This window comes from Papaver somniferum, chromosome 11 (assembly GCF_003573695.1).
Source record: "Papaver somniferum cultivar HN1 chromosome 11, ASM357369v1, whole genome shotgun sequence".
Classification (NCBI taxonomy): Eukaryota; Viridiplantae; Streptophyta; class Magnoliopsida; order Ranunculales; family Papaveraceae; genus Papaver; species Papaver somniferum.
In genome coordinates, this window is record NC_039368.1 from 118,948,663 (window position 1) to 118,976,447 (window position 27,785).

At 36.7% G+C, this 27,785-nt stretch overlaps 1 protein-coding gene across 1 annotated transcript; it reads left to right on the plus strand.

The window, feature by feature from the left end:
* Positions 1 to 16,477: 16,477 nt before the first annotated feature.
* LOC113321689 (histone H4-like) lies at positions 16,478 to 16,768 on the plus strand. Its single transcript, XM_026569595.1, has one exon. It carries the CDS (start codon positions 16,478 to 16,480, stop codon positions 16,766 to 16,768), a length of 291 nt encoding a protein of 96 aa, XP_026425380.1.
* Positions 16,769 to 27,785: the final 11,017 nt, after the last annotated feature.

A 27,785-nucleotide genomic window follows, 5' to 3' on the forward strand; every position in this document is an offset into this window, starting at 1 on the left:
TTATCGCAGATTTCTTGGCAGAATTCTTATTAGAAGAGGACGAAGGTGTGGAAGAAATGATGGATGTAGATGAAGGGCATGGGAATCCTAAATACCTGTTGACAGATCATAGAAGGTGGGAGATATTAGTAGATGGGTCATCCAATGGAGAAGGCATGGAATTGGAATAGTTTTTATCTCACCAGCGGGAGTGAGAATGGCAACTCATTTAGGTTGGAGTTCGCGTCCACCAATAATGAAACCGAATATGAAGCGGTGGTGCACGCGCTGCAGTTGGAAATTGAAATAAAGTTAGAAGATGCGCGGATAACTAGTGACTCACAATTAGTTATCCGCCAAATAGAAGGAATATATAACACCAATGATCCATCCTTATAGAAGTACAAGAAACTTGTCGCAGAGCTATCAACACAAATTCCAAAAATAACTTGGAGACACATATCAAGGAAAGATAATAGATTAGCATATGCATTTTATTCCATCTATGATGGTAGATCCAACCGCAAGGTGTATAATTACAAACGCTCTTTTCACCCTCTATCAAAAAAAGAAGAAGAAAATGATGCATATGTCATGATAATAGAAAATGCAGAAGAAGAGCAAGCGGACAAAGTCGCAGATTGGAGAACCGAACTCCACTTATACTTAGAAAAGGGAGAAGTCCCAAGAAATAGATTGGAGGCACGTAGGCCAAAGAGTCGAGCGACAAACTATGAACTAAGAGATGGTGTATTACATCGAAGATCATTCCATGGACCATCGCTTAGGTGTTTAACGCGAAAAGAGGTGATGGAAATTTTGAATACATTACACTATGGCGATGTTGGGAACCATAGTGGAGGCATATCTTTGGCATACAGAACAAAAATACAAGGATATTACTGGTCCTACATGCACGAAGACGCGAAAGAAGTATCAAGACTATGCGAAGAATGTCAACGTCATGGAAAGAAAATACATGCACGCACCAGGAGCGGCGCTGATCTCATCAACAAATGTGTGGCTATTTGGAAAATGGGGCTTATACATTGTAGGTCAATTCATAATAGGAACATGGCAGAGGAGATATTTGATAGTAGTAACAGATTATTTTACAAAATGGGTAGAGGTGAAAGCGGTGCAGCATATTCGAGATAAAGATATATTCACATTCATATTTGAGAATATCATTTGTAGATTCGGCATCCCCGCACAACTAGTTTCCGATAATGGAAAAAAGTTTGAAGGAGAAAACATAGAAATGCTACTTAATGAATTCAAAATAAAAAGCGGAAAATCCGCCCTTTTGTATCCACAGAGTGATGGACAAGCAGAGACAACCAACAAGACAATCGCTGATACACTGAAGAAGAAATTGGAAGGACACAGCAAAGGGTGGTGCAAACAAGTGCATAATGTAGCATGGGCATACAGAACAACCAGGAGAGAAGATACAAGAATGTCACCCTTTTGCCTGACATATGGAGTTGAGGCGGTTTTACCAACTGAGGTTATCATTCCTACAACTAAGAAAAAAGCATGGGAAAAGATTTTAAGTGCGGATTTGATCTTAACAAAACTTGATGATCTAGAAGAAAGTAGAGAAATTGCTTTGCAACATATGGAAAATTATCAAAGGATAGCTCGAGAATATAACAAGCGCGTTAAAGAAAGAGAATTTCAACCAGGAGAGCTAGTGTTGCGAGAAATACCGCCTTATCAGAAAGGAAGAGATGGAAAGATGGAAAAAAGATGGGATGGACCGTAATAATAAAAAGAATAGTTGGGAATGGAGCGTACGAATTGATGGACCCTGAAGGGAAGAATACTTGTCTCAAGCTTGAACATCCATGGAACACATTATATTTAAAGAAATACTATCCATAAATCATGCGGTAATGGTCGCACACAAGCAGAAAGCAATCCAATGTAACTGAGAGTAGAGTGTACGAAATGAAAGATGCGAATTTATAAAGATTCTACAGAATTATGATATTCAAACATATGAATAAATTTGAAGATTTCGTTCTTTTAAATATAATTCTCAAAAAGGAAAAAATAAGACCTTAATAGAAGGCATCAGAAGTAAAGACTCCAATTAGGGAGGCTAGGTATCCAATTGTGGCGTGCACCTTAGTTCGCATACATCAAGAGGCAATAATAAGACCTAACGCGCATAACAATTGGGAAAACCTAGTTAGCATGGCTCAAGTGAAAGCTACATCGACCCTGGAGCTTGAGTCATGGAGATTTGGGATGAAATAAAAGCCCATCCAGGAGAGGTTCCTAAGTTGAAATATTAAGGTGATAAGGTCTCTTCTAAGGAGTGCATAAACTCGGTCAAGGCGGCGAGGTACACGGTTGAGTCAAGAGTGCCTGGGGCGTCTGGAGCGTACTTGGCCGCTCTTGACAACTCTTGACTATGATGCAATCGGTCCGAAGAAAACCCACTTAGGGTGCGGTCTTGTAACCATAATTCATATTGGAAGATGGATAAGAGGCCACGAACACAATTGGTTGTTGCATCACTGGATGAGAGGAGTCCACCCTAACCCGGTAGGGGTAAGCCTCCTTGAAAGGGAATCAGGGGAAATATAAGGACGACACCCTCCATGCGGGAATAAAACCTGCAGGACAAATTAGGATGGCAAGATAAGACCTTTAATTAGGAAGGCAAGATAAGACCTCATGAGAAAATTATATTTCGCACTAACATTGTTTTGCAGGACAAATTAAAAAATAAGTAAGACGCACAGAATCACTTACACATTTCTTGCAAGGAATATAATAAGAGGAAAGTATGGGAATTAACTTAAATAATATATTATCTTCCTTATTAATAAATGAACGATAAAAAAGGGGACATGTTTCGAGCGCACCAAAATACACTTGTAAAGACGTAAAAGAAAAACTTAAGCATCATTGGAAGGCACACCTTGATAAACCACAAAAGCTTCAGCGTGGATCTCGTTGTTAGGATCTTTGAAAAACCTTCATCATATCCATCCTTTTCAAGTTGATTTTCTTGAAGGGGAACTTCAAGATCTTCCTCCTCATCGCTCACATGCTCATAATCACTGTCAGATCAAGAAGCTGCTCGTCATCGCTTCTATCAAGAGGTGGAACAGTCACCAAAGGAAGTGATTTCTCAAGAAGAATATTGTTCATAATAGTTTGAGCCGTAATATGAGCGTCACGAGCGATAGCCTTCTCACAATTTCTTGTACCAATTTCCATGAAGCTTTGAAGATACGAGCATCTCCTCTCTGATCGATCACGAGAATAAGTAACAGCAGTTGAGAATTTCGTACGTTCTTTGCGAGACTTAGCCTTAACGGATCTCAACCGAGAGATGGTATATTGATGCAACTTCTCAGACTCTGCAAGAGCGAAGTTTTCAGAATTATAACCATAACGAAGTTTTCGTAAAGAAAATATTTAAATAATAAAGGGCAAATAAATTGAGGCATCCATCTCCATGTGACTACCTTCCCTCTGCGAAATGAGATATTGAGCTAATGCAAAACCATTATTCTTCATATTTTCCATAGCCTTATGAAAATCATCACCATCTAAACCTTTAAGACGAGACCGAATTTTCTTCTAATCCAAAGAAAGAAGAGCCTTCTCTTTCATAAGGAAATCATGAGAATTTTTTAACTGGGCATGCTAATCTTGAAGTTGGTTCATCTTCACATCAAATTTATCTTACTTTGAATAATTTTTTTCATTTTGAACGGTCAATGTCTTTGTTGATTTATCGAGCTGATTCCTTAATGTATGAAGAGATTTCTCTTGGTTATCACAAATTTTCTGAAGAACAATATATTGATGCGAAAACATCGCTTCTTTCTTTAAGAAAGACCGCTTCTCCATGGATAGACCTTTTCATTTAACAAAGTTTGATGCCTTAAATCAGCGGTACACAACAATTTAGATAGATGGGAAATCTGGAAACTCAATGTCTCACACTGTTGAGATAAATGGACATCCTCATTTGTTAGATTTTCAATATGGTCAAGCGAATATGAATGCTCGTTATTTAACTGGTTTATTTGGTTCAGCAACTTCTCATTATCAGCACAAGCATCTTCAGCGGAAGACTGAAAATCATATCTCTTCAAAACGCGCTTCTGATTTAAATCTTAAAGTGCGAACGAGGAAATTCAAAAAACATAGACAAAAAATATAAATTACTTTTAAAGAGGATGTAAGAGTGAAGAGAATTGCACTTATAAGTTCTTGATTCTTTCTATGAAGACTTTCACATTCTATAGTTACAGTATGGAGTTCCCCTTTCAACTTATTAACTTCTTTCTCTAAAGCGAGTTGTAGCGCAGAATTGTTAGATTCAAAATATCCCCCAGTTAAGATCATCTGACCATGAGATTCTTGGAAGGGAAACAAGTCAAACGTGAATATGTAGTAAAACGATCTAAGCAAAATAAATAAATATATATATATATATATGGACAAGAACATTCACCAGGAGTCCAAGAGCGATATGGACACTTGGGTCAATAAGAGAAGATCCCGCTCCTTGTTTCCTTGTTAGGCGGAAAACCGCATAATAACTTACTCAGAGCATCACATATATGAAGTTTAAATGGGTCGGTAATGGACAACTGAGCGACATTGATAATATCAGACAAAGCTTGATAAGCAGGATCTACTCCCTCCAAGAATCCCTTATAAATAAAGATGGACTCAAGCGAAGGGGAGATAAATTTATAAGAACAAGAAATATAAGCAAAGGAAGCGATACTCATAGATGCAGGGGCAGTAATACTCTTCACAAGAGTAATATTTTCCACAGGTGTGATGTTCTCCACAGAAGCGGGAATGTTCGAAAACAACGAAACCTTCACAAAGGTAGAGAAAGCTTGATTAACTGATGGTGCGGTCATAGCTGAAGGAGCAGAAATTTCCTTCAACACATGATCAATCGACACGTTTTCCTTGGCAGCGAAAACTTCGTTTGGAGAAGCAGTTATATGTAAAGTAGCAGAGGCAATCAAGCCTTGTGGACGAGTGTCAATATTAACGCGAGAAGGGACCTTGATTTTCTTATGGCCAAACTCAGAATGATGAGACTCTTGTTGAGCGTGGGGGATTTGCAAACTCTTTTAATCTTCAACTTCTTACCGCCAACCGTCTCACATTCGGAATCCTGTGAATAACAACGCAGATAAGAAACAGAGGAAACAATATTGTTTCATAGAAGAAAAAGTATTTCTTACTCCTTTGTTATGCAATGATTTTATCTTGAGAGACTCTTTGTCTTTCAAAGTTGAAGAAGAATTAGGATTGGGAATTGTAAATTTGGTATGGCCAGAGGAAGAAATTTTGCTGAAACAAAACCAATATGGAATTAATATAACATATTAGAGCATCCACAGTCATAAAGTCGACCAAATGCCAAATAGCAGACCAAAAGATAAAAAAAATTGGCATTTATAGTGTGCAAGCACAGTCATAGAAGACTATTTTTTATTCAGGCGGAAGTATAACAAACGCCCCAGTTCAGGCGCACTTTTAATGACCGCCTAATTTCAGGCGCACTTTTAATGACCGCCTGATTCAGGCGCACTTTAATGACCGCCTGATTAGTGAATTTACAGAAATATTAGCCCACTAATCTTCTTCTAATAACGCATTAGCCCATTAATCTTCTTCTAATAACGTATTATCCCACTAAACGAGTGAATATACCAACGTTCCATTGGGGCGTACATTAAAAAAACGTCCCATTGGGGCGTACAATATACCAACGTCCCATTGGGGCGTACAATATAACTACGCCTATGTTGGGACGTATGTATTACATGCGTTCGGTTAGGCGGAGTTTATAGATGCGCCTGATTCATACGCTAATTGTATCAACGCACCATCTTCAAACGGTAATTATACTCTCGTCTGATTTCATACGGTCACTAAAATCTCGCCTGCTTTCATACGATATTAATACTTCCGTCCCACTATATCTTCGTTTAGTCTGGGTTGACGACCACATTTGGTCTCAAACCCTAATTTTGGCGACCAATTTTGGGTTTGGTCCCTTCCGTTGCGGCACATTTTGAGACCAAATTTGGGTTTAGTCCCCAAATTTGGTCGTGACTGTGGTTGCTCTTAGCACTATGATTTTAATAGAAAGAAAGATAAGATCAGTTTCAGCAGAATCAGAACAGAAAGAGAGATAAGATCAGTAAAATCAAAATCAAACCTTTCATGAGAATCCATAGAAACAACAACAAAATCAAATCTGAGATATCAAAAGTTGAAGATGAAGAAATTTAAAGAAGATGAAGATTTGCAGAGGAATCACAGAAACGAAAAGGGAAGACGAAATAAAAAGGAAAAAATTATATCTCTTCAAGCTTGGTTAATAAATAGATGAAAAAGGTGACCGGTTAAATTCGAACGTGCCAGTAAAAAGGAGATAAAATTAGCATGTGTAGACGATTATACTGAAATCACGGAGATATGTCAGTAGACAAGAATATGAAAGGGTGAATGGGTGCGATAGAATAAATTGAAATTTCTCATATCGCACTCTTTTTCAAAGAAACGACATGAGAATAGGCAAAATGTAGGAGTAAAATACTACACCTATTAGTCATGCGAAGTAACGACCATCAAGACTGAGTGAAGGCAACCACATACAGTGTATCCAGAATGACGCAGCAGATGACGTCAACCTAGTCACGAGAAAAGTGTGAAGAGCCATGCGATGTTATAGAGCACGTGAGAAAAGAGTCAATGTAAGCGTGCGTTAATGACGCACACCAGATCCGAAAATGAAGGATTTATTACCTGTCATCCACTATGTAAAACCATATATAAGGGACCGGGCGACCTCGTAGTGAGAGGGATCTTTTTGGAGAATTTAGACAAGAAATTTAGGAGAGAGAAAGATTTTTTGTTCTCCAAGTTGGAGTTTTCTTGTTATTTTGTATTCAAATAAAGATCCAGTAGATGTTCTTATGAATGTTATGATGATTACTTGAATTGTTCTATAAATTTCATCAAGGGTGTGGTTGTAGGATTTCCTGCAACTACATATCCTCCTAAAGCTAAAACACCAGATGAACTCGAGATATCCTTCATGCAAATATTCAAAGATTACACCGAAGCAAAATCTCATAATAATAAGGAGGATTGGGTACCTGAATTCGCCGATTGTACACAGAATCTTATTAAAGTAATCAGACAGTTCAGAAGATGAAAACCTGATTTAGATTCAAGCTAATATTTCTCAACCGTTAGATCGAAAACTTAGCTTGTTACACACACTTGATATGTACGCTTCTAGGTTTGTGTAACCGTACTCAAACGTGTACATTGTTGGTTAAACAATAGTTAACTAAAGGTTATCCATATGAGCATTTCATATCATACATGTTCTTCTTCACCATAACTAGTTCAAATGACTTCAATATGAACTAGTTAGAGAGTTGTTCAATTGCAAGGAAATCTTATGTAACTACACAAGACACAATTGAAGCAAAGATGATTTGATTCACTTGAATCAGTTCATGAAATTTATAGCCACGGTTTGGATACTGCATTCCTTAGTCTTTATAAGTTTAAGTTCAGAAATCATCTTCAGATATATAACCTTTTTAAGTTCACACACTAGGTTCGCGGACTTAAGTAACCGGGCAGAGTTACAAACTCCAGTAGAAAATTTCGGCAAAGACATTCCGCCGGTTCGCGGACTGGGTTCCTGGTATGGGTTCGCGGACTGGCATTCACGCAACTAGTTTGTCAACTCCAGCAGAATTTCTCCATGAGCCGATTCAATCGAATCGAATCATCTTTGTTTCAATTCTGTCTTGTGTAGTTACATTAGATCTCATAGAAATTGAATAACTCTCTAACTAGTTCATTTGAAGTCAATTGAACTAGTTATTGTGAAGAAGAACAAGGTTAATATGAAAATCTCATATGGTTAACCTTTTGGGTTACTATGTTTAACCAACATACACGTAACGTTTGGGCATGGTTTTCACGAACCCAGTAAACGTATACCTTAAGTGTGTGTGACAAGCTACGTTTTCGATCTAACGGTTGAGAAATATTAGCTTGAATCAAAATCAGGTTTTCATCTAACGGTGAATATGGATTGCTTTGTAACTAAGGAAAAACCCTGATTTGAAGACAATATAAAGGAGACATCTAACATTGAGCAAAACTAATCCCCACACGTCTGTGTGATACTAGTACGCTCGCTAGAGTCGATTCTCCTTTAACCTTTGGTTTTCTTCTTCTAAAACCAGGTTAACGACTTAAAGACTTCATTGGGATTGTGAAGCCAGAACGATACTACTTTTATCGTAGTTGTGTGATCTGATCTTGTATCTTCTATCATACGAGTACAATCATATTGATTGGATTGAGATCGTGAGAGTTATCCGATAGGCAAGATATAAAAGTAATCACAAACGCCTTCGTCTCATCGTTTGTGATTCCGCAACATCTTCTTTCGCTAGTCGATTAAGTTTTTTGTGAGGTGATTGACTAATCTAGGCTGTTCTTAGGGAATATAAGATCGGATTATCAATTGGTTCCTGTTCACCTTGATTTCATATCATAAGACGGAACAAAACCTAGGGTTTATCTGTGGGAGACAGATTTATCTTTTGATAGACTTCTCTGTGTGAGACAAATTTGTTTATTATCAAAGCCTGCGATTTTGGGTCGTAGCAACTCTTAGTTGTGAGTGAGATTAGCTAAGGGAATCAAGTACGCAGTATCCTGCTGGGATCAGAGGAGTAGGGAGTGCAACTGTACCTTGGATCGGTGGGAGACTGATTGGGGTTCAACTATAGTCCAGTCCTAAGTTAATTTGTAGTAGGCTAGTGTCTGTAGCGGCTTAATACAGTGTGTATTCAATCTGGACTAGGTCCCTGGGTTTTTCTGCATTTGCAGTTTCTCGTTAACAAAACTTCTGGTGTCTGTGTTATTTCTTTTCCGCATTATATTTTATATAATTGAAATTATACAGGTTGTGCGTCAAGATCATCAATTGGGAATCCAACCTTTGGTTGTTGATTAATATTGATTGATCCTTGGACATTGGTCTTTGGTACCGTCCAAGTTATTCCTTGTGTTTGATTAAAGACTCGCTATTGTTTTAGCTTGAGTAAATCAAAACAAGTGAGAGATATTAACTCCTTGAGATACTTTAATCTAGATTGAGTCTTATTGTCTAGTTGATTCTCTATCAAAGTATTTAGGAGTTGGTCCATAAAGATTTCTAATCGAATTATTGGGTGGTATTGTTAGACCCCCGCTTTTTCACATTCCTTTCTGATCAGGAACCTGAATCTCGATCAAGTTATTAGTCATAGACTTTTTTCCTGGATTTTCGAAAAGACTTACGAGACCAATTTCCATTGACCTTCTCTGAGATCTTATTCTCATTATCTTTACATACGATAACTGAGTTTTTCATAAGTTTAGCTTTGCTTTTCTTATTTTGACTCATATCTTATAGGTTGGATCGCACCAAACACAGATTGTTAGATCTTTTCGTGTTTGCCTGCTCTGATACCAATTGAAAAGACGAGGGTACCCAAATATACCTCAATCTAAAACTTTTCCACCTATAAGTCCTTTATCCGAAAGTGATTGTCTATGGACTGAGTCGAGGAAATACAACTAATCGGTTCACATTTCGTATGATCGTCTATGGATCGAGATCGAGACAATATGACAACAAGATAACTTGTGTGATTGACTATGGATACAAGATCGAGACAATATAACAATGATAGACACATTTTTGTGTCTAATTTGTCTCGATTCTATACATTGATAGTTCTCATTCTTGTATTTATTTTGGTATTTTATCTCTTTGTAGGTGTTTTTGGAGAAATAAGCTTTTGCGGCGAAATTGGCTCAAAACGTGGCATTTGAACCTCCGTAGCAGACGTACCAGTGACATCCCAGAAATACCCCGGAGGAACCCCGAGAAAAGTGTTGAAAACATCCCAGAAAAATTACTAAACGCACCAAAGGGACAAGTGTTATACGGACTCCAGAAGCGGATAAGGGGCGACCACTGGATAAGGGGTAACCTTTCCCCTTCAGTTCAAATTCTGAATTTGGGCGGGAAAATAGAAACTCTCCTGGAAGTTTTGGAAATCGTGATTTGGAGGAGTTTGAGGTCGATTAAACCTCTGATTTTCATAGGATAGACTCCTTATGGGTCTAGGAATCTAATACGGGTGTTGAAATCGATTATACTGGGCTAAATCAACGGATTTTTATCACAACAACAAAATATGAAAAGTCGCGTGTGTGACCTTTTTTGGGGAATTTTAGAGAGATTAAAGTGCTATAAACCTTCCCAAAGATTTGTATATATCTAAGGAAGAGTTTAGGATCAAAAGGAAAGCTCAGAAACGCGTATAAATTCTAAAACAAGAAATTGCCGCAACTTTGCCGTGAAGAGAAAGGAAGAGATTTTGGAAGATTTTGGAGAGATTTAATCGGCCTTTTTGATATAAATAGATTGGCTGGATCATATAGAAGGGGTGTCGAGAGTTTGGGAACCTGAGGAGAGCCAGAGAAGAAGAAATCAGAGTTCGATCAAACTCTGTTTCTGCTGCTGCTGCTGCTGAAGAACACGAAGAACGGACGTCCGAAGACAGTCGTTCTTCAACAGTGTTTACGACAAAGTTTTGGGGGTCGCAGCTGCAGTCTCAACAGCACTTCGTATATATCGTTCTTCTTGTAACAGTGAACAACGCCTTTGCAACAGTTATTTCTGTTACGATTTTTCTGTTCAATTGTTTTACTCCCTTTTAATCAACTTTTGAGCTTTATACATGTATTTTGAGATCATGATTAATATGAGGAGCTAAACCCCAACACTGGGATGACGGAGGAAACCCTATTTCACGCATCTGGTAATTTTAATAATTCTTTATGACTTTTTGCACTTATTTTAATTGATTCATGATTTTCACTAATTAGTTGTGATTTCGTTTGATGGTGTATGCTTAGACGTAAGAGCTTTTGATACACCATGCTTGTGATTTACATCTAAAGTTTTAAAAATCTATTTTTGGCAAAGAATAAGTCCATATTTTTAATATTTGAGCTATAATTGATTGGAGTTATTAATTGAGTCACATGAATGGAATTTGGTGGAATCCTGAATCTCAGTACCTCTCGATACTGTGACAGCTTTCCTTGTACATATTATATTAAGTCTAAAATCGAATTTCAACAAGTCCGAGAAACGAACACTTTACTTACCACTACAAATTACATCAAACAACGAAGTATGATTACTTGATAATAGGTTCGAAATTAACCAAACACAATAGGATTGCTATCAAGTAATTATGAATTAACGTTTGTGTATTTTACTTCTAATTATAATTGCGGAAATAGAAAAGTAAAAGGCACAGCAAGATTTTGTTAACGTGGAAACAGAAAATGCAGAAAAACCCAGGGACCTTGTACATAATTGAATACTCTCCGGATTAAGCCGCTATACAAAATATAAATCAACTTTGTTGTTGATGGTGGTTTTTAGCTTAGGACGAAAACTGTAAAAGTATGTCTACCTGACCCGACATCAGAAGTAGTAGACCTTGATATATCTATATTTCACAAGGAATAATTTGGAGAATATATCAGAATCTGATGAGTGCCTATGTCTCTCTTCACATTATATTGAAACTCAAGCTCCTAGATGAATGGTTCACTAGTATAGAGCCTAATGAGTATTTAAGCTCCTAGTTGCATTACTCACTAATGCCGGAGCCTGCAGTATTTTCCTATGTTATGTTCTCAGTTGAACTCTCAATATTTACATGACATGACGAATAATGTTCACTCGCAACGGAGTAGCATAAATCTCCCTGAGTGTCAATATTGAGACCTGCATGAAAACACTCACATAGGCTACATCACCCTCTGACAAAGAGATCAGCGTGTTCACACACCTTTTAATTGAAAGTTAGCGTAATCGAACGCGTTTAGATTCCTTAAGGGAAATCTAGACTGTATATCAGTCTTAAAAAACGATCAAGGCCGCACGATTTGGCCGCACAATTCAATATGCCTAGTCTACTCCTAGCGGAACTAGGGGATCACCAGGATGACCACCTGCGGGCCCATTAATACCCCCAACTGGTCGGAATCTACCTAGCAAACTCTAACGTCATCGAACGCTAACCCCAAACATGGGTAATCGCGTTGTTGAAGAAGAAATCTCAAACGAGCTAAGACCGGCCAAAACGGTCTCAGAAACATCACGACCGTCCACTTAGCTATCCTAGTTGGACGGCTTAGATCTTCTTTCGAATGATTAAAAAAGTGCTAACGTGTTCACCGTCGACCCAACTCCACACTTGGTTGATCGACTTGCTCATAGCAAGACCAGAGCGCATCAAATCGCCGGCCCAAAGTAGGGTGAACGTGCTGCTTGAAAACCCTAAAAATGCTTTGCGGAAACACACTACTGTCGTAAATCGATCATGACCACCCATCTTTGCCAGCCGAATCGAGTGGCTTAGATCTAATTTTAGATGGTTCAGGAGATGTCAGCGTGCTCACGAGTGGCCCGTCTTTGCACATGGATGAACGGCTTATTCAAATCAGCGCCCAGCGCGTTGATTCGATTAGCCAAAACAGGGTTGGCCAAGAAACACTTTAATCAGTCAACTCCACCAAGAAACACCTAGGACATTTCCAAAAGTGCTTTCTATCTTTTTCTGTAGAAGTGTAAAAATGCATAAAAGTCATGCAACCGGGCTTTGATCATCCACTAATTCTCTGTGGTCAATCTTTGAATTTGTAATCTCCTTTTCAGTGTAGGTTTAAGTTTGAAGTTTCTGCACAATTTTGCAAACTTTTCTTCTTCTTCTTTAACCTTCATAGCATCATCTGGCATATGTGGTTCCTCGTGGACAGTTGGGATCTTGAAATTGCAAATACCTGAGATTTTCTGGTTGTGATTCAATGACCATTATGATGCATGAACAACCTTCTTATGGACATTTTGAATACATCCAAGGGCACTGCATCAGACTATGGTTATCCATGAAACATAATGGGCAAACCTATTTTACTTCAACACATAATATTTTCTTCCCTTTGCTTTTAGAAAACATGGTGGATGGTGTTGGTAGTGACATATATATATATATATATATATATATATATATATATATAGGTTTGGTTGAGAATGAACGTGGTATCTATAAGAAGAAATAGAGCCGTTGGTGATTATGGGGGAGGTTTAGGATCAACCGCGTGGGTTTCGTTTGACCTCCTACTAATTATATCTAACAGTTCTAATTTCTTACCCTATAAATTCATCTCTTCGAGTCTCCAAATTCACACCTTCAACAACACTTTATACTTCAATCTTAATTTTTTTTCTTTAAAACTCTTAATCTTTCAATCTTTCTGCTAGAATTCGTGGTCCTAAATTTACTCAAGAAGAGAATTTAGTTGTTTGTAAAGCCTACATTAATTTTCATACCATAGAAAATGATATGCATGATCAAGCCATGACCCGCACGTCTATTTGGCATAACATTTTCACAATGTTTGTTTCAGAAAAAGGGAACTCCGAAAACCGAGATGCTCGTGGTTTGTATACTCGTGTTCAATCAATTAATCTTGTAGTCACGCGATTCCTTACTCAGGTAAGGGAAATTGATCGAGAAAAATTTAACGGTGTAACTGAAGCTGAAGTGATCCAAACAGCTCTAGATGAATGACAGGAAATTCACGGCAAATCTTTTCTTTACAAAGCTTGTTTCAACATCCTTAAAGATGCTCCATCTCAATTACATATGGATTTGATGTTGTTTGATGTTATTGTTTCCATTATGAAATCAAATTACTGAATATGGAAGTCAAAATATCATAAGTATCATTTAATATAAAATGGAAGTCTAATTTAAGGTCTGAATATTTTCATTGATTAATATTACCGCCACTTCTTTTACAATATATAAAATTAGACAATAATAAGACCTTAAATAATGACTTGAATAAAAATCTAGTACAATCTTTGCCTCCTGGTTTTGTTCATTTGACGTATTTTCCATTTAACGCGCTCGTGAACTGTTTCTCCTTTGTTTTTGTAACTTCGGTTGTTCACTTTCAGAACTAGAGCTTTTCTTATCCTTTTAACATAACATTTTCTTGGATCAACTTGTAAAACTTGCACTTCCCTTTTAGTATATTCAATATTTTTTAAAACTACCATATATATCCTAGAAACATCAACTTTAAGTTTTGCATCACAAAAAACGTATAATAGCTTTTTGAGGCATTTCACATAAGAAATTTAAAATACTAGAATAAAAATTAGAAGAGATTAATAGAGAAAATTCAAGAGGAATGAATTTTGGTGTGAGTGGAATGTTTGAAATTAGTGGTAATTTATAGTAGTAAAAATATGACAGTTTTTTACTGTAAAAAAATAGTCATTGGTGGATTTAGTAAGACCGTTTGCGGCTTAAGATCACCCGCCAGCGATTTATCTTGATCAGCACGGACTTGCCAAAACCGCCGGTAGCTTTTAGCACGGACTTGCCAAAACCTCCTATAGGTTTTTCTAGTCCGCCCGCTACTTCTTAAGCCACCAAACGCTTTTTTCATAGTTGTTGGAAATTCTAGTTTGCCTGTCACCTGGCTGAATAAATTTTTTTATTTGGCAAGTTCCATGGGAACTTCCCTTACAATTTCGTTTGATGCTGAAATTTGATAGTCAACCCTTGTGAGGAAATTCCTTTCCGCTTCCGGCTCAAGACTCACCCAAACAATTTTTCTAGATCAAAATCCAATCCGCCTGGTTATGCGTCAACCAATCAGGATTTACTAATTTCTAATCCAACGAACAAGACCCAAAGAAAGCATAAGAGCATCTCCAATGGCACATCCTTGTCCTACATATACGTATGAGTAAAATAAACATTTTTTGCTGATTTGTATTCAAACTTTCCTTAGATATAGGAAGTTCAAGAAAATCATCTCCAACGACGGAAGTTTATGAGAAAGTGGTGTTACAGTTGTCCTATATTGACAGGATGGGAAGTTTTTTTTCTCCTGCCTAACAGTATTTCAGTAGCTTCCTTCATTTTTTGAGGAGAAGTACTGAAGTATCTTCCTTCATAGTGAAGCTTTGGTTTTAATAAGCCATTTAACCATATGAAGCATTTTATCAAACATTTAGGATGAAGTCTGACTGAATCTGTTCCTAAATTAATCACAATGGAAATTGTTTGAATATAAAAACCTAAAATGATAATCGAACAGTATAGCAATCTTGGGATGCATAATAAGACCTCATCATATCCAGTCAGTAATGGCGATGAACGTTGTAGAATTAAGAGAATAGAATGGATTAGCAGCCATTGCATGGACAATACAGCAGAAAAGAATCCCAACCAAATTAAATGTTTCCCTTGTTCTATTGTTGATTTCAGAAGGAACCCACATAGTTGGGTACAAAATTGAAAACATCATTCCAAGAACAAAAAAAGAAAGATCAGAAGAAAAAAAAATGAAACGAACCTGGTGAAATAAATTTGAATTTATACTATTGATGACATGGATCCATTAAATCCTCTAAGAGATCCTCTAAAACTAGAGGATGGGTTAGAAGATTTAAACTCAACCGTCTGCCACATAATCTTCACATATGCTCTTCAAGTTCCCGTTGGAGATGATTTTAATGGAAAAATTGGACAAACCGTGAAAAAGGGAGATCTTAGAGCAAGTCTTATGGTGGAAGAGTTCCATCTTCCATCTTCCACGCCACCTCAGCATTTGGAACCGTGGATGGAAGTGCAAGTGTAGTGGTGGAATAGTGAAAACGCTATTCTTAATAGCGTTTTTTTCTCAGCCGTTATATTTCAACAACTCATCCTAAATCTACGGACAGAAAAAAACGCTATTCTTAATAGCGTTTTTTTAGCGCTATTAAGAATAACGTTTAACACTATTCTTATTGGCGTTCAGATGGATTCCACGAACCCTTCCACGAAACGGTGGAACCTTACTTGGATTTTCTGTGGAAAACCCCAACTTGGAAGCCATTAGACTTGACATTTCATGGTTTTTCCACACTTGGAATAGGTTGGATTCCACCATAAGACTTGCTCTAACATCCTCCCGTTGGACATGCTCTAACACACGGATCTTACATTAATCCAACAGTCTCAAACCTCAATAAATTGGAAACTCTCCACTTCCCCGCTCAAGCCTCAACAAAAACAATTTTTCTGGATCAAAAGTTCCAATCCGCGTGGTTACTTACACACCAATCATAATTCACCAATTTATAATCAACGAACAACATCGGAAGGAAACAGAACACACGGATCGCACTTCCATCATACGGTCTTAAATCTCCATAAATTCCAGAAACTCTCTATAAATCTACTTCATTCCTCAGCCAATTCTCACAATCAAAACAAACCAAAACCACCGGAGAAAACAAAATCAGAGCAGAGAAAAAATGTTAGGAAGAGGAAAAGGAGGAGCAAAGAGACACAGGAAGGTATTGAGAGACAACATTCAATGTATCACTAAGCATGTTATTCGTCGTCTTGCTAGAAGAGGTGGAGTTAAACGTATCAGTGGTTTGATTTATGAAGAAACAAGAGGTGTTCTTAAGATCTTCTTGGAGAATGTCATTCGTGATGCTGTGACCTACACCGAACATGCTAGAAGAAAAACTGTTATTGCCATGGATGTTGTTTATGCTTTGAAGCGCCAGGGAAGGACTCTTTATGGATTTTGGGGTTAGGGTTTTATCTTTCTTAGTAGAGATTTCGGAATCTTATGTAAAAATTCAGTCTGGGTTCACGTTTTCTAAGGTTGAATTAGTTTTTGTTTATTGGTATGATGCTATCTAGATCTGTATCATCTGGAAAAAAATGAATGAAAAATCTTACCTTCTTCAATTGAATTTGTTATCGATTTTGAGAATATTGAAATTTATTTCTCTAATTGATCTCAGATCTGTAAAAGATGACTGATAGACAGGGCCGTACCAAACTATTTAGGGGCCTTAGGCAAAAACCGAAAACCGGGGCCTAAATTTTTTTTTTCACCGAAAAAAATCATAACACTGTCAAATTTAAACATAAAAAAAAACTACATAAAAGTAGCTAGTCTACTAAAAAATGACCTTCTTCGCTTCCTCGATACAAACTCATCAATTATGGCATCGTAATCAATGTTCTTCACCATATCAACCTCGATAGATAACATTGCTAAGTCATTCAATCTTTCTTGTGACATTGTCGATCGCAGATAAGACTTGATCAGCTTCAACTTTGAAAAACTTCTTTCTGCAGAGGCAACTGTAACTGGAATTGTCAATAAAATCCTGTATGCAATTTCTGCATTCGGGTAGCAACCTTCCATATCTTTCAAAAAATTCAACACTTCAATTGACCTTTCAGTCTCTTCCGGCAAATAACTTTTTAGAACTTTCAGTTCAGCATACAAGTCATGTCCATCAATATCGGAACTCATGCCATGCTTTAGGTAATTTTGAAGCTTGATACAACACGCCTTTAAAGTGCTATCATCAAGAGAGTGTAACTTCTTTACTTGAAATAAGAACCCAAAAACTTCATTGAACTCATGAAATTGTTCAAACCTACTAGCCAGTGAGAATCTAGCTTGGTCTACTATATAATTAAAATAGTTAACTTCAAAAGATCGCTTACCTGATAATGGTGCTTCTTCTTCGGTCATAATGTCGTCAAAATGTTTTCTCTTTCGAATGATTCGTGGCTCATAGAAAGTAGGTTCTATACCAATTGTTGCTGCCAACTTAGTAGCTTCTTCCAATAACTCTTCGAATCCAGTATCCCTGCACTTTACAAAAAAAGAAAGTAGATCATTTACTCGGTCAATGGCAATATCAAGATGCATATTCTCTTTTTGTAACAATTTGCTGACGGAGTTGACTGCAAGCAGAAAATGATGCCAAACAACCATGCCAAATATAAATTCAAAATTATCGATCTCGCGTGTCAATAACGAATCAGCTTCTCCCCTTGTTTTCGCACTAAATTCAATAGATTCCGACAACTCTAGCAAAGCATCCCGTATTTTAGGAAGTTGGAATCGTATTGCTTTAACACTCTCTATATGACTTTCCCATCGAGTATCCGATAACGGCTTAACAGTGAAACCAGTCACATGTTTTTTAAATACTTGCCAACGTTTTGTAGATTTTGAAAACAACTTGTATATCCGCTGCATAACACTGAAAAATGATTTTGCTTTATGACATGATTTAGCCATATCCAGAAGCATAAGATTAAGACTATGACATGCACACGACATATAAAATGCCCTTGGATTTTCCTTGAGTAGCCTGTTTTGCACCCCTTTGTTTTCCCCTTCATATTAGCTCCGTTATCGTACCCTTGTCCTCTGATATCATCAAAATCAATCTTAAGCTTCTCCAAAAGGTTTTTCAGCTCCTCAAAAAGTCCTAGTCCAGTGGTTTCTTCCACTTTTAAGAAACCTAGAAAGTGTTCTTCAACTTTTAGAGTTGTTAAATAATCCACAGATCTTACAATAAGTGACATTTGTTCTTCACGGATTATATCCGAAGTACAATCAAGCAACACAGAAAAATATTTTCCTTTGTGAACTTTTTCAATAATTTTCTCTCTCACATGGTGTGCCAATACAGAAATCAACTCATTTTGTATCTTGGGACTAAGGTAATGATGATGAATGTCCTATTCTTTGAAACGTCGAAGATGATCTTGCATTACCAAATCAAACTCTGCAATCATTTCAATAAAGCTCAAAAAATTTCCGTTATTTGATTGGCCAATCTTTTCGTTATCACCGCGGAAAGCTAAATTATTTTTAGCAAGAGTTTTGATAAGAGAAACTATTCTAACCAAGACTTGTTTCCAATACTCTTTTTCTCTCTTGATCTGTTCTTGCATAGCCTTATCGATAGTTTCATTCTTCTTCAATCTTCTTTCCAGTTCATTCCATTTAGACATGGATTATAGATGCCCATGGCAGGTATCATGTTGTCTAAGTTTTTTACCAAGATTATGCCAATCATTAGAGCCAATGGTATCCAAATGACAATCAACCCCATCTCCCTTAAACAATTTGCAACCAAAACAGAACACGCGATCCCTAACAATTGAATATACTAGCCATCTCCTATCAACCCTTTCCCCATTACTCATTTTTCGTTTATAATGACGATTAGAGAATCGTCTACGATGTTCATTGTAAGGATATTGGACATTTTTACTTACTCTGATGGGACCCTTTTTTACCAAAAAATCTCTGAAATGTTGGTCAATGAAGTTCCAATTTCCTGGATCATAAATGTTTACTGGTCCGTACTCTTCATTCTGCACTTCGTCGTTCCCGTGTTCACTCTCATTTATAGTTGGCTGTAACAATTCTTCACCTTGCACATTATGATTATATCCACTAAGACCACCACTACTACCACCACCATTGAGAAAACCATCTTCTTTCTCCATTTCATTAACCAAATTTGCATATTCTTCATCACTGTTAATGTAATTCATTGTTTCTGCTGCTGCATGACCATCACTTTCACTTATTCTTTCCGAAAGTCCAACACTATCACTTGTTCGAGCCAAATATTTGTTCGTCGATCCTCTTAAAGAACTTTCAAGCTGCTCTATTCTTTTTCTTTTCTTAGCTTTGAAAGCACCACTCTGGCATTTTGTTTTCCTACGAGTCATAGCACTTGGTAGTTAATCCGCTCTTGTATTCTGTTACTTCACAGCCTACACAGAAAAAAAAGAAAAAACAAAATTCAATTGGATAGCATATCAGCTAAATTCAAAAATCCTGGTTTAAAAAAAGGTGATCTTTGACAGTAATTTGTAAACCCAATATCATCATTCACATCATAATTTGCACCGCACTATTAAACCATAACACCGTAATTCAAAGAAGAATTAAAATCGAAATTAAACAACCAAAATCAAAAGATTTAACAAAACAACACCAATTATATTGTTTAATTCCTTCTCCTACTTTAAGCATCATGAAACCCTAACTAGCAATTGAATAAAATTACTAATATCTATTAACAATCTTAAGAAATCAATACCCACATCAATAATATTGTTCGTTCCAGATCTTAAACATAAAATTAGAAGAAAAATAAGTAGATAATAGTACTGAATGATGACTGATCATTGATGAATATAACTTACCAGAGGGCAGAGACTGAGAATGACGAGAGAGGAAGAGACGAACAGTTTGGGTAAAGTGATTCCTAAATGGGATCTTTGCGTATTTTTTACTTTTTTATTTAATGAATCTTGGATAATAAATGTGGGCCAAAGTCCAAAGATAATGATAATTGTTTTTCTTTGTTGGGCTTATGTCCAAAACTGCAGTCTTTTTTTTTCTTACCCTGATCGGCGGTACACAACAACATATATACACGAGATTTTTTTTTTGGGGCCCTAGGCTTTGGGGGCCCTAGGCGGCTGCCTATCCTGCCTAACATTAGGTACAAGCCTGGTTGTAGCTGTGGTGGTTGCTTAGTCTCACTGGCAGTCCGAGACTCGCACACATTAGCATTGATGCCTATAATTAGAGTCTGCTTATGTTATGTACCATTGTGATTTTTTTAAGTGACCATGTGCGATTGCTTTTTTAATGGTCCAACTCTGAAGTGTGGAATGCAAGCCTAGAAAAGAAAGGAAATTGCTTTTTATCCAGAAACCTTAATCACACCCTACACAATGTTACATACACAAGAATGATGTCAAGGGCCTCAAAGGGTTAATGGTAGAAAAACCACATTATCTTCCTGGTTCATGTCCATTTTCTCGAAGTACCTAGTAATTTAGATTGTTACAAGAATGGGAAGTCTGCTGATGCATATCTAAAATGGCAGCTGCACCTAAGAAATACAGATATGTTCCAAGATATGTACAATCTATCCAAAAGTGTAGTCATAGGTCTCATTCCATATGCACTTTGTGATATCCAGTGAAAGCAAACAAGCCGTTTCGTCCGGGTTTGTTTTTGCCGACTTTCTTTAGTCTTAATTGACATTGGGATAATCTCATAGTCCTTATTAATGTGGGACTAGTCGAACAGTAATTGTGAGAGTTTAAATAGTGTTGATTACTTGATTGTTTCTCCTTTTTGCAGCATTCTTAATGCAACTGATTTTCTTGAGAGGTTAAGATGAAAAAAGTGGCATTAGCAGGGGAATATCTGAACAGAAATATGTTTGAATCTTTAGCATGTTCTTTGGAATTGACATTTGATAGTTGATATCATTTGAATCTGTTTTCATGATTTAACTTGGGCCTGTGAGAACTTAATATGTCACTTGGTAGGAGTATTCCCATTCAAAGAGAATAAGGTCACCAATACTTTCTGTATTTGGAGTTTCAATCCTCATTTTCACAGTTATAATTTTCTCGGGATGAGAAGTTCGGCAGTTCTCGGACTTGTAAAAAAGCCATTCTTACGGTTTCTCTTGATCAACAAAGTTCGCAAACTTTGGTTCAAGGGATAGGACTTATGCACATATGTGTTTCCACAACAATACTTATATCCATCATTGGGTATGTAATCTAAACTATCATTCCAATCATTGAAACATTCTTAGAGGACATTATACAGTTGTTACACCATTTCTCGTCAAAGCAATTTTCAAGATGATTGAAACATACATATATCATACGACTTTTTATCTCAAGAAGTAGGAGATAGAGTATATAGACTTTTGAGTGATATATAAGTTCAAGTCTTCACATACCTATTTGTCGAGAAGTTCCACCGGTTCCTTGAGTAGTTCTTCTTCTTGTATGATGAATCGCCATGAAGTTCTTGAGCTCAACTACACTTTCTATCCTAGTCTGAGACTTAGCTTTTATAGACTAGAAATCAAGACTTATAGTTTTGATCACTAACATTGAAAAACATGCTTGAGATAGCAACGCATGCTAGTTCGACCGAGCAATGCTCTAACAATCTCCCCCTTTGTAAATTTTAGTGAAACTATCAATACATATGGAATACAAAAAAGATAAAGAAACTTTAGTAGCTCCTATTCCACATGTCTAATCTTCAACATTCCTCGAAATCTTCGTCACTTCCAAGTACTCCAATGATCCCAAAGGTTGTAAGTTTATCATCATCGTTGTTGAAGATCCGTAGCTATAACAATGAGAAAGCATCGGTCTCGATCATTGTTATACAGTGTCATAGTATTATTACACAGTGTCAAAGTCCAATTGCATCACAACTTCAACAATAATACTATGGTGATATGTATCACTCCTCCTTAGTCAATACTCCACCTCACATGGAAACCACTACCCCTTACACAATGATCCTAAAACCATATGTATTTGTAGTGTGAACTACATATTAATTCTCCCCATTTTTGTCAATAAAATTGGCAAAGGTACAAGAACGGGATCATAATGAAATTTCTGAAAGAGACATTTCATGACTAAAAGGAAAAACATACATACCAACTAATTTAGATACAATCATAAAGCCGAAGCTAAATGAATTCATCAAGGAGTTTAAAGATACAAGTTAACCCCTCTAAAATTCCACAGCCGCACACCCCTCAAGATATGACCATTAAGCACAAGTTCAAAAGAACTTTCCCCCGTTTGATGTCATTCCCGAAAGAACAACAAGAGCGACCTTAATTTCGAAAGAAAAGAAGGATTTTTATTGGACACCAAAAACCATAAAAATCATTTTCTATATCCAAAAAACTCAATCAAATTAATCACAAGTAAACCCATGATTAATTTAATCGGAATAAACAATCAAATTAAACACAAAAAAGGGATCAATTCAATTGATTGTGATCAACATAAGAGAACTTATGGAGACACGGAAATATTCAACTAGATTAATTACAAGAGAACCCATGATTAATCTAATTGGAATACACAACCAAACTAATTACAAAAGTAATCAATTTAATTGTCATTTGTTTTGCTCGACACATGTAAACTTACGTAGGAATAACTAAATAACCAAACAAGATGATTAATTTAGTTCAATATGCTCAACATAAAATACCTTACGGAACAACTAACAAATCCAAAAATAATCAACTTTGTTGTATTGTGCTCAACATAAGACACATTACGGATCCTCACAGTAATACATCAAATATGGATCAGGGATGATCGATACTGCGGAATACACAAGGATTCATTCTATCTTCAATCATTATTTGCATAACGACAATAATAGACGTAATCCTTGAAAACAAAAGATTTTAACCTATCTTTTATCAAAGAATTGACAATATAGGCTTAACTTTTGTATATGTCAAAAGTCCATTCATTCTTTTACCAGTACGTGAATACCGATCACAAACGACTTTACTTTCGACAAAGTATGGGACAACCATAGTTCACGGACGTAAACACGAATATCCCATAACAAATTGCAATATATCAAATCATGAAGATTAATACTGCAAAAACATCATCCTCTAAATATTTTTTTAGAATTTAAAACCAATAAACCTAAAAAAGAACAAGAATATGAAAAATAATATCTATGTGTAGTCACAATCATTGCTATTCCAAGCACTAGTTATTCTTTCAAATAAGCCAAAAAGAATACATATTATGCAACAAAATAATAAACATGATTTAAAACACCTTAAACTTTGTCAGCAACAAGAGATTGAACATGGACAAGCTCATCAGTTGCCTTCTTTAGTTTGTCTTTTAGAAAATCAAGATTCCTTGTTGCAATTCCGAGTTGTTCACGTACTACTTCAAAGTCCCGAAGAAGATTTCCTACAAGTTGTGATGACATCTGAACTGGTAGATTGTTTTCATGATCAACAACATGAAAGCATGTTATGGAAACATGATTCAACTCAAGAATATTGCACTTATCAACTTCATCAACCTTGTTGCTTCCATCCATTATATACACACAAAAAGAATCTAGTAGAATCTTTTGACCTTATGGAACACTTTATTTAAAGATGTTCCAAGAAACCCTAAGAACCATGACGTTCGTGTGGGTACGGTATGTGTACTCGGTCAATCACACAAGTGAGACCCGGAAAAAAGAATCACAATTATGCAAAGACACTTGCCGAGAGACAAACACTTGGAGAAGGGATGAAGGAACACGAGGACTAGAGAAGAGAGTAAAACTTAACAAAGAATTTAATACAACCCTGACAATTTTCTCAAGATGATCATCTTGAGAATAAAGAGCATCCACATTTGGATTAAAAAAGGGATGCATCTTTAAGCAGTCATGCTGTATTAAGATGAGCATCTTGATCATCAATACTCACTTCTTATTTTCCCTTTGTAATGGTATTTGGAGAACCATTACTCGTCATAGCTGAAGAAGTTTGATCAAGAGAAGAGTTAGGAGTACCTGAGTCAACTTCTTTCCATGTTTTCTTGATGCTCCATTTGAGTCTGTTTACACTGATTTTTGGATCTGAGACTCGATTGTTGATATGTAAGAAGTCTGGAGCGGAAGTCTTGGATTTGCAGCTTCCTTCAGGGAGAGATGAGGAACTCAACTTTTCTTTCTTTCTCCTATGCCTTTTCTCTTTGCATGGTTGGTCATCTTTTCGCCACTCTTCCTCCTTTCATTGTAGGCATTTTTAGTTTTGAACACACAATTAAGAAAAGACTTATCATAGTACAATCCTTGAGTGTTGAAGGTGCCTTTTCCAACAATGTGTGAAACCGGTTTAATAACTTCCTTAGACATCCATGTAAGAATATTATGAAGCTTTTCATTCCTCAACCGATAACGACATCTTCGCTCAGAATGTCCTTTATTCCCGCAGTAATAGCAGTTAAAGGAATTATTTTTAACTGTTCTCTTGTGAGCAGATTTCGAAGGAACATAATTATTGCTTTTGGGACCATTGCAAGCTGTCAAAGGTTTTTCACATGGAGAATTATCACTAGCTTTAACAAAGTTGATCTTACTAGTTTTTGGAGCATCTATTCCTTTATAGCCCAGACCACGTGTATCAAGGTGTTCTTTACATGCTCCAAGCATAGAAGATAATTTTGTAGAGCTAGAATTGAATCTACTCAGACTCTCTTCCAGTGATTTTACTTTATTAAGAGCAGCTGCAAGCTCAGTCTCCAAGGATTATTCTTTGGCGAGAAGACTGCGCTCTTTGTCGCTAAAACATTTTTGTTGAGAGTCATATCTTGCTTCGGTTTCTGCAAGTATTTCTTTTAAAACGAAGAGATTTCGAAAAAGATTATCACATTCAGATATTTTTGTGCGTACATCTTCTTCACGATATTTAACGATAGATTGTAAGAGTTTATATCCACTGTCATATCCTTTAAAGAGTTTTCTCAACTTTCTGTTTTCTTGACAAAGAGGACCCATGTATTTACTCAAGCAGGTTGTTGACTTCTTTTCTTTCAAGGCACGATCAAACAGCTTGATATATTGAGAGAATTCCTCATCAATACTTTGTCATTCTTATGAATCACTATCATCTGAAAGATCATCCAATTGTTCCTCAATAGATTTTCTCCAGGCGAAAGCAGATTCAGTCAATGGACAAGTTTTTTAGTTCTTCTCAGAAGTTTCAACCCTTTGAACCTCACGTGAGCGGCTCTGAACTGGTGTTGCATTATCAGAAATGTATTTATCTTCCATAGAGTCAGATCACTACAAACACATACTTGTAAGGTCTTAAACGTGTTTGCCCGCTCTGATAGCAATTGAAAAAGCGTGGTTCTAACAACACCACCCAATATTTCGCTTAGAAATCTGTATGGAATAACTTCAATATTCTTTCCTAGAGAATCAACTAGACAGTCAGACTCAATCTAGATTAAAGTATATCGAGGAGTTAATATCTCTCTCTTGATTTGATCTTTACTCAATCTAATAACAATTAGCGAGTCTTTATCAAATACAAGAAATAACTTGGATGGTACCAAAGAACAGTATCCAAGGATCAATCAATATCAATCAACAACCAAAGGTCGGATTTCCAATTGATTGATTCAAACGCACAACCTGTATTATTTCAATTATAAAGTTAAAACAATATAATACGGAAAATTAAATAACACAGACACTAGAAATTTTGTTAACGAGGAAACCGCAAATGCAAAAAAAATAACCGTGACCTAGTCTAGATTTACACATACTGTATTAAGCCGCTACAGACACTAGCCTACTCCAAGCTAACTTCGGACTGAACTGTAGTTGAACCCCAATCAGTCTCCCACTGATCCAAGGTATAGTTGTACTCCCTACGCCTCTGATCCCAGCAGGATACTACGCACTTGATTCCGTTAGCTGATCTCACCCACAACTAAGAGTTGCTACGACCCAAAATCGCAGGCTTTAATAATAAACAAATCTGTCTCACACAGGCAACTCTATCAAAGGATCAGTCTGTCTCTCACAGATAAACCCTAAAGGTTTTGTTCCGTCTTTTGATAATAATCAAGGTGAACAAGAACCAATTGAAAATCTGGTCTTATATTTCCGAAGAACAGCCTAAAGTTATCAATCACCTTACAACAATCTTGATCGTATGGTAGCGAAACAAGATGTTGTGGAATCAAAAACAATGAGACGAAGATGTTTGTGATTACTTTTTATATCTTGCATATCGGAGATGTCAATCTCAAGCCAATCAATCTGATTGTACTCGTATGATAGAAGATGCAAGATCAGATCACACAACTATGATAAAAGTAGTATCGGTCTGGCTTCACAATCCCAATGAAGTATTTAAGTCGTTAACCTGGTTTTAGAAGAACAAAACCAAAGGTTAAAGGAAAAATGACTCTATGAAGCAAACTAATATCACACGTAAGGTGTGGGGATTATTTTGCACAAGGCTAGATGTCTCCTTTATATAGTCTTTCAAAACAGGGTTTTGCCTTGGTTACAAAGCAGTCAATATCCACCATTAGATGAAAGCCTAATTTAGATTTCAAGCTAATATTTCTCAACCGTTAGATCGAAAACTTAGCTTGTTACACACACTTGATATGTACGCTTCTAGGTTTGTGTCACCGTACCCAAACGTGTACATTGTTGGTTCAACAATACTTAACCAAAGGTTAGCCATATGAGCATTTCATATCCACCATGTTCTTCTTCACCATAACTAGTTAAAATGACTTCAAGATGAACTAGTTAGAGAGTTGTTTAATTGCAAGGAAATATTATGTAACTACACAAGACACAATTGAAGCAAAGATGATTTGATTTACTTAAATCGGTTCATGAAATTTATAGCCACGGCTTGCATACTGCATTACTTAGTCTTTATAAGTTTAAGTTCAGAAATCATCTTCAGATATATAACCTTCTTAAGTTCGCACACTAGGTTCGCGGACTTAAGCAACCTTGCAGAGTTACAAACTCCAGTAGAAAATCTCGGCAAAGACTTTCCGCCGGTTCGCGTACTGGGTTCCCGGTCTGGGTTTGTGGACTGGCATTCACGCAACTAGTTTGTCAACTCCAGCAGAATTTCTCGGGATGAGAAGTTCGGCAGTTAGCGGACTGAGTTCGTGGACTTGGCAACAAGCCATTCTTCCGGTTTCTCTTGATCAACAAAGTTTGCAAACTTTGGTTCAAGGGATAGCACTTATGCACATATGTGTTTCCACAACAATACTTATGTCCATCATTGGTCATGTAATCTAAACTCTCATTCCAATCATTGAAACATTCTTAGAGGACGTTATATATTTGTTACACCATTTCTCGTCAAGGAAATTTGCAAGATGAGGTAAACATACTAGGTA

What these genes read in the sequence shown, in the direction of transcription:
- LOC113321689 (XM_026569595.1), top strand. Translation starts at nt 16,478, where the DNA reads ATGTTAGGAAGAGGAAAAGGAGGAGCAAAGAGACACAGGAAGGTATTG.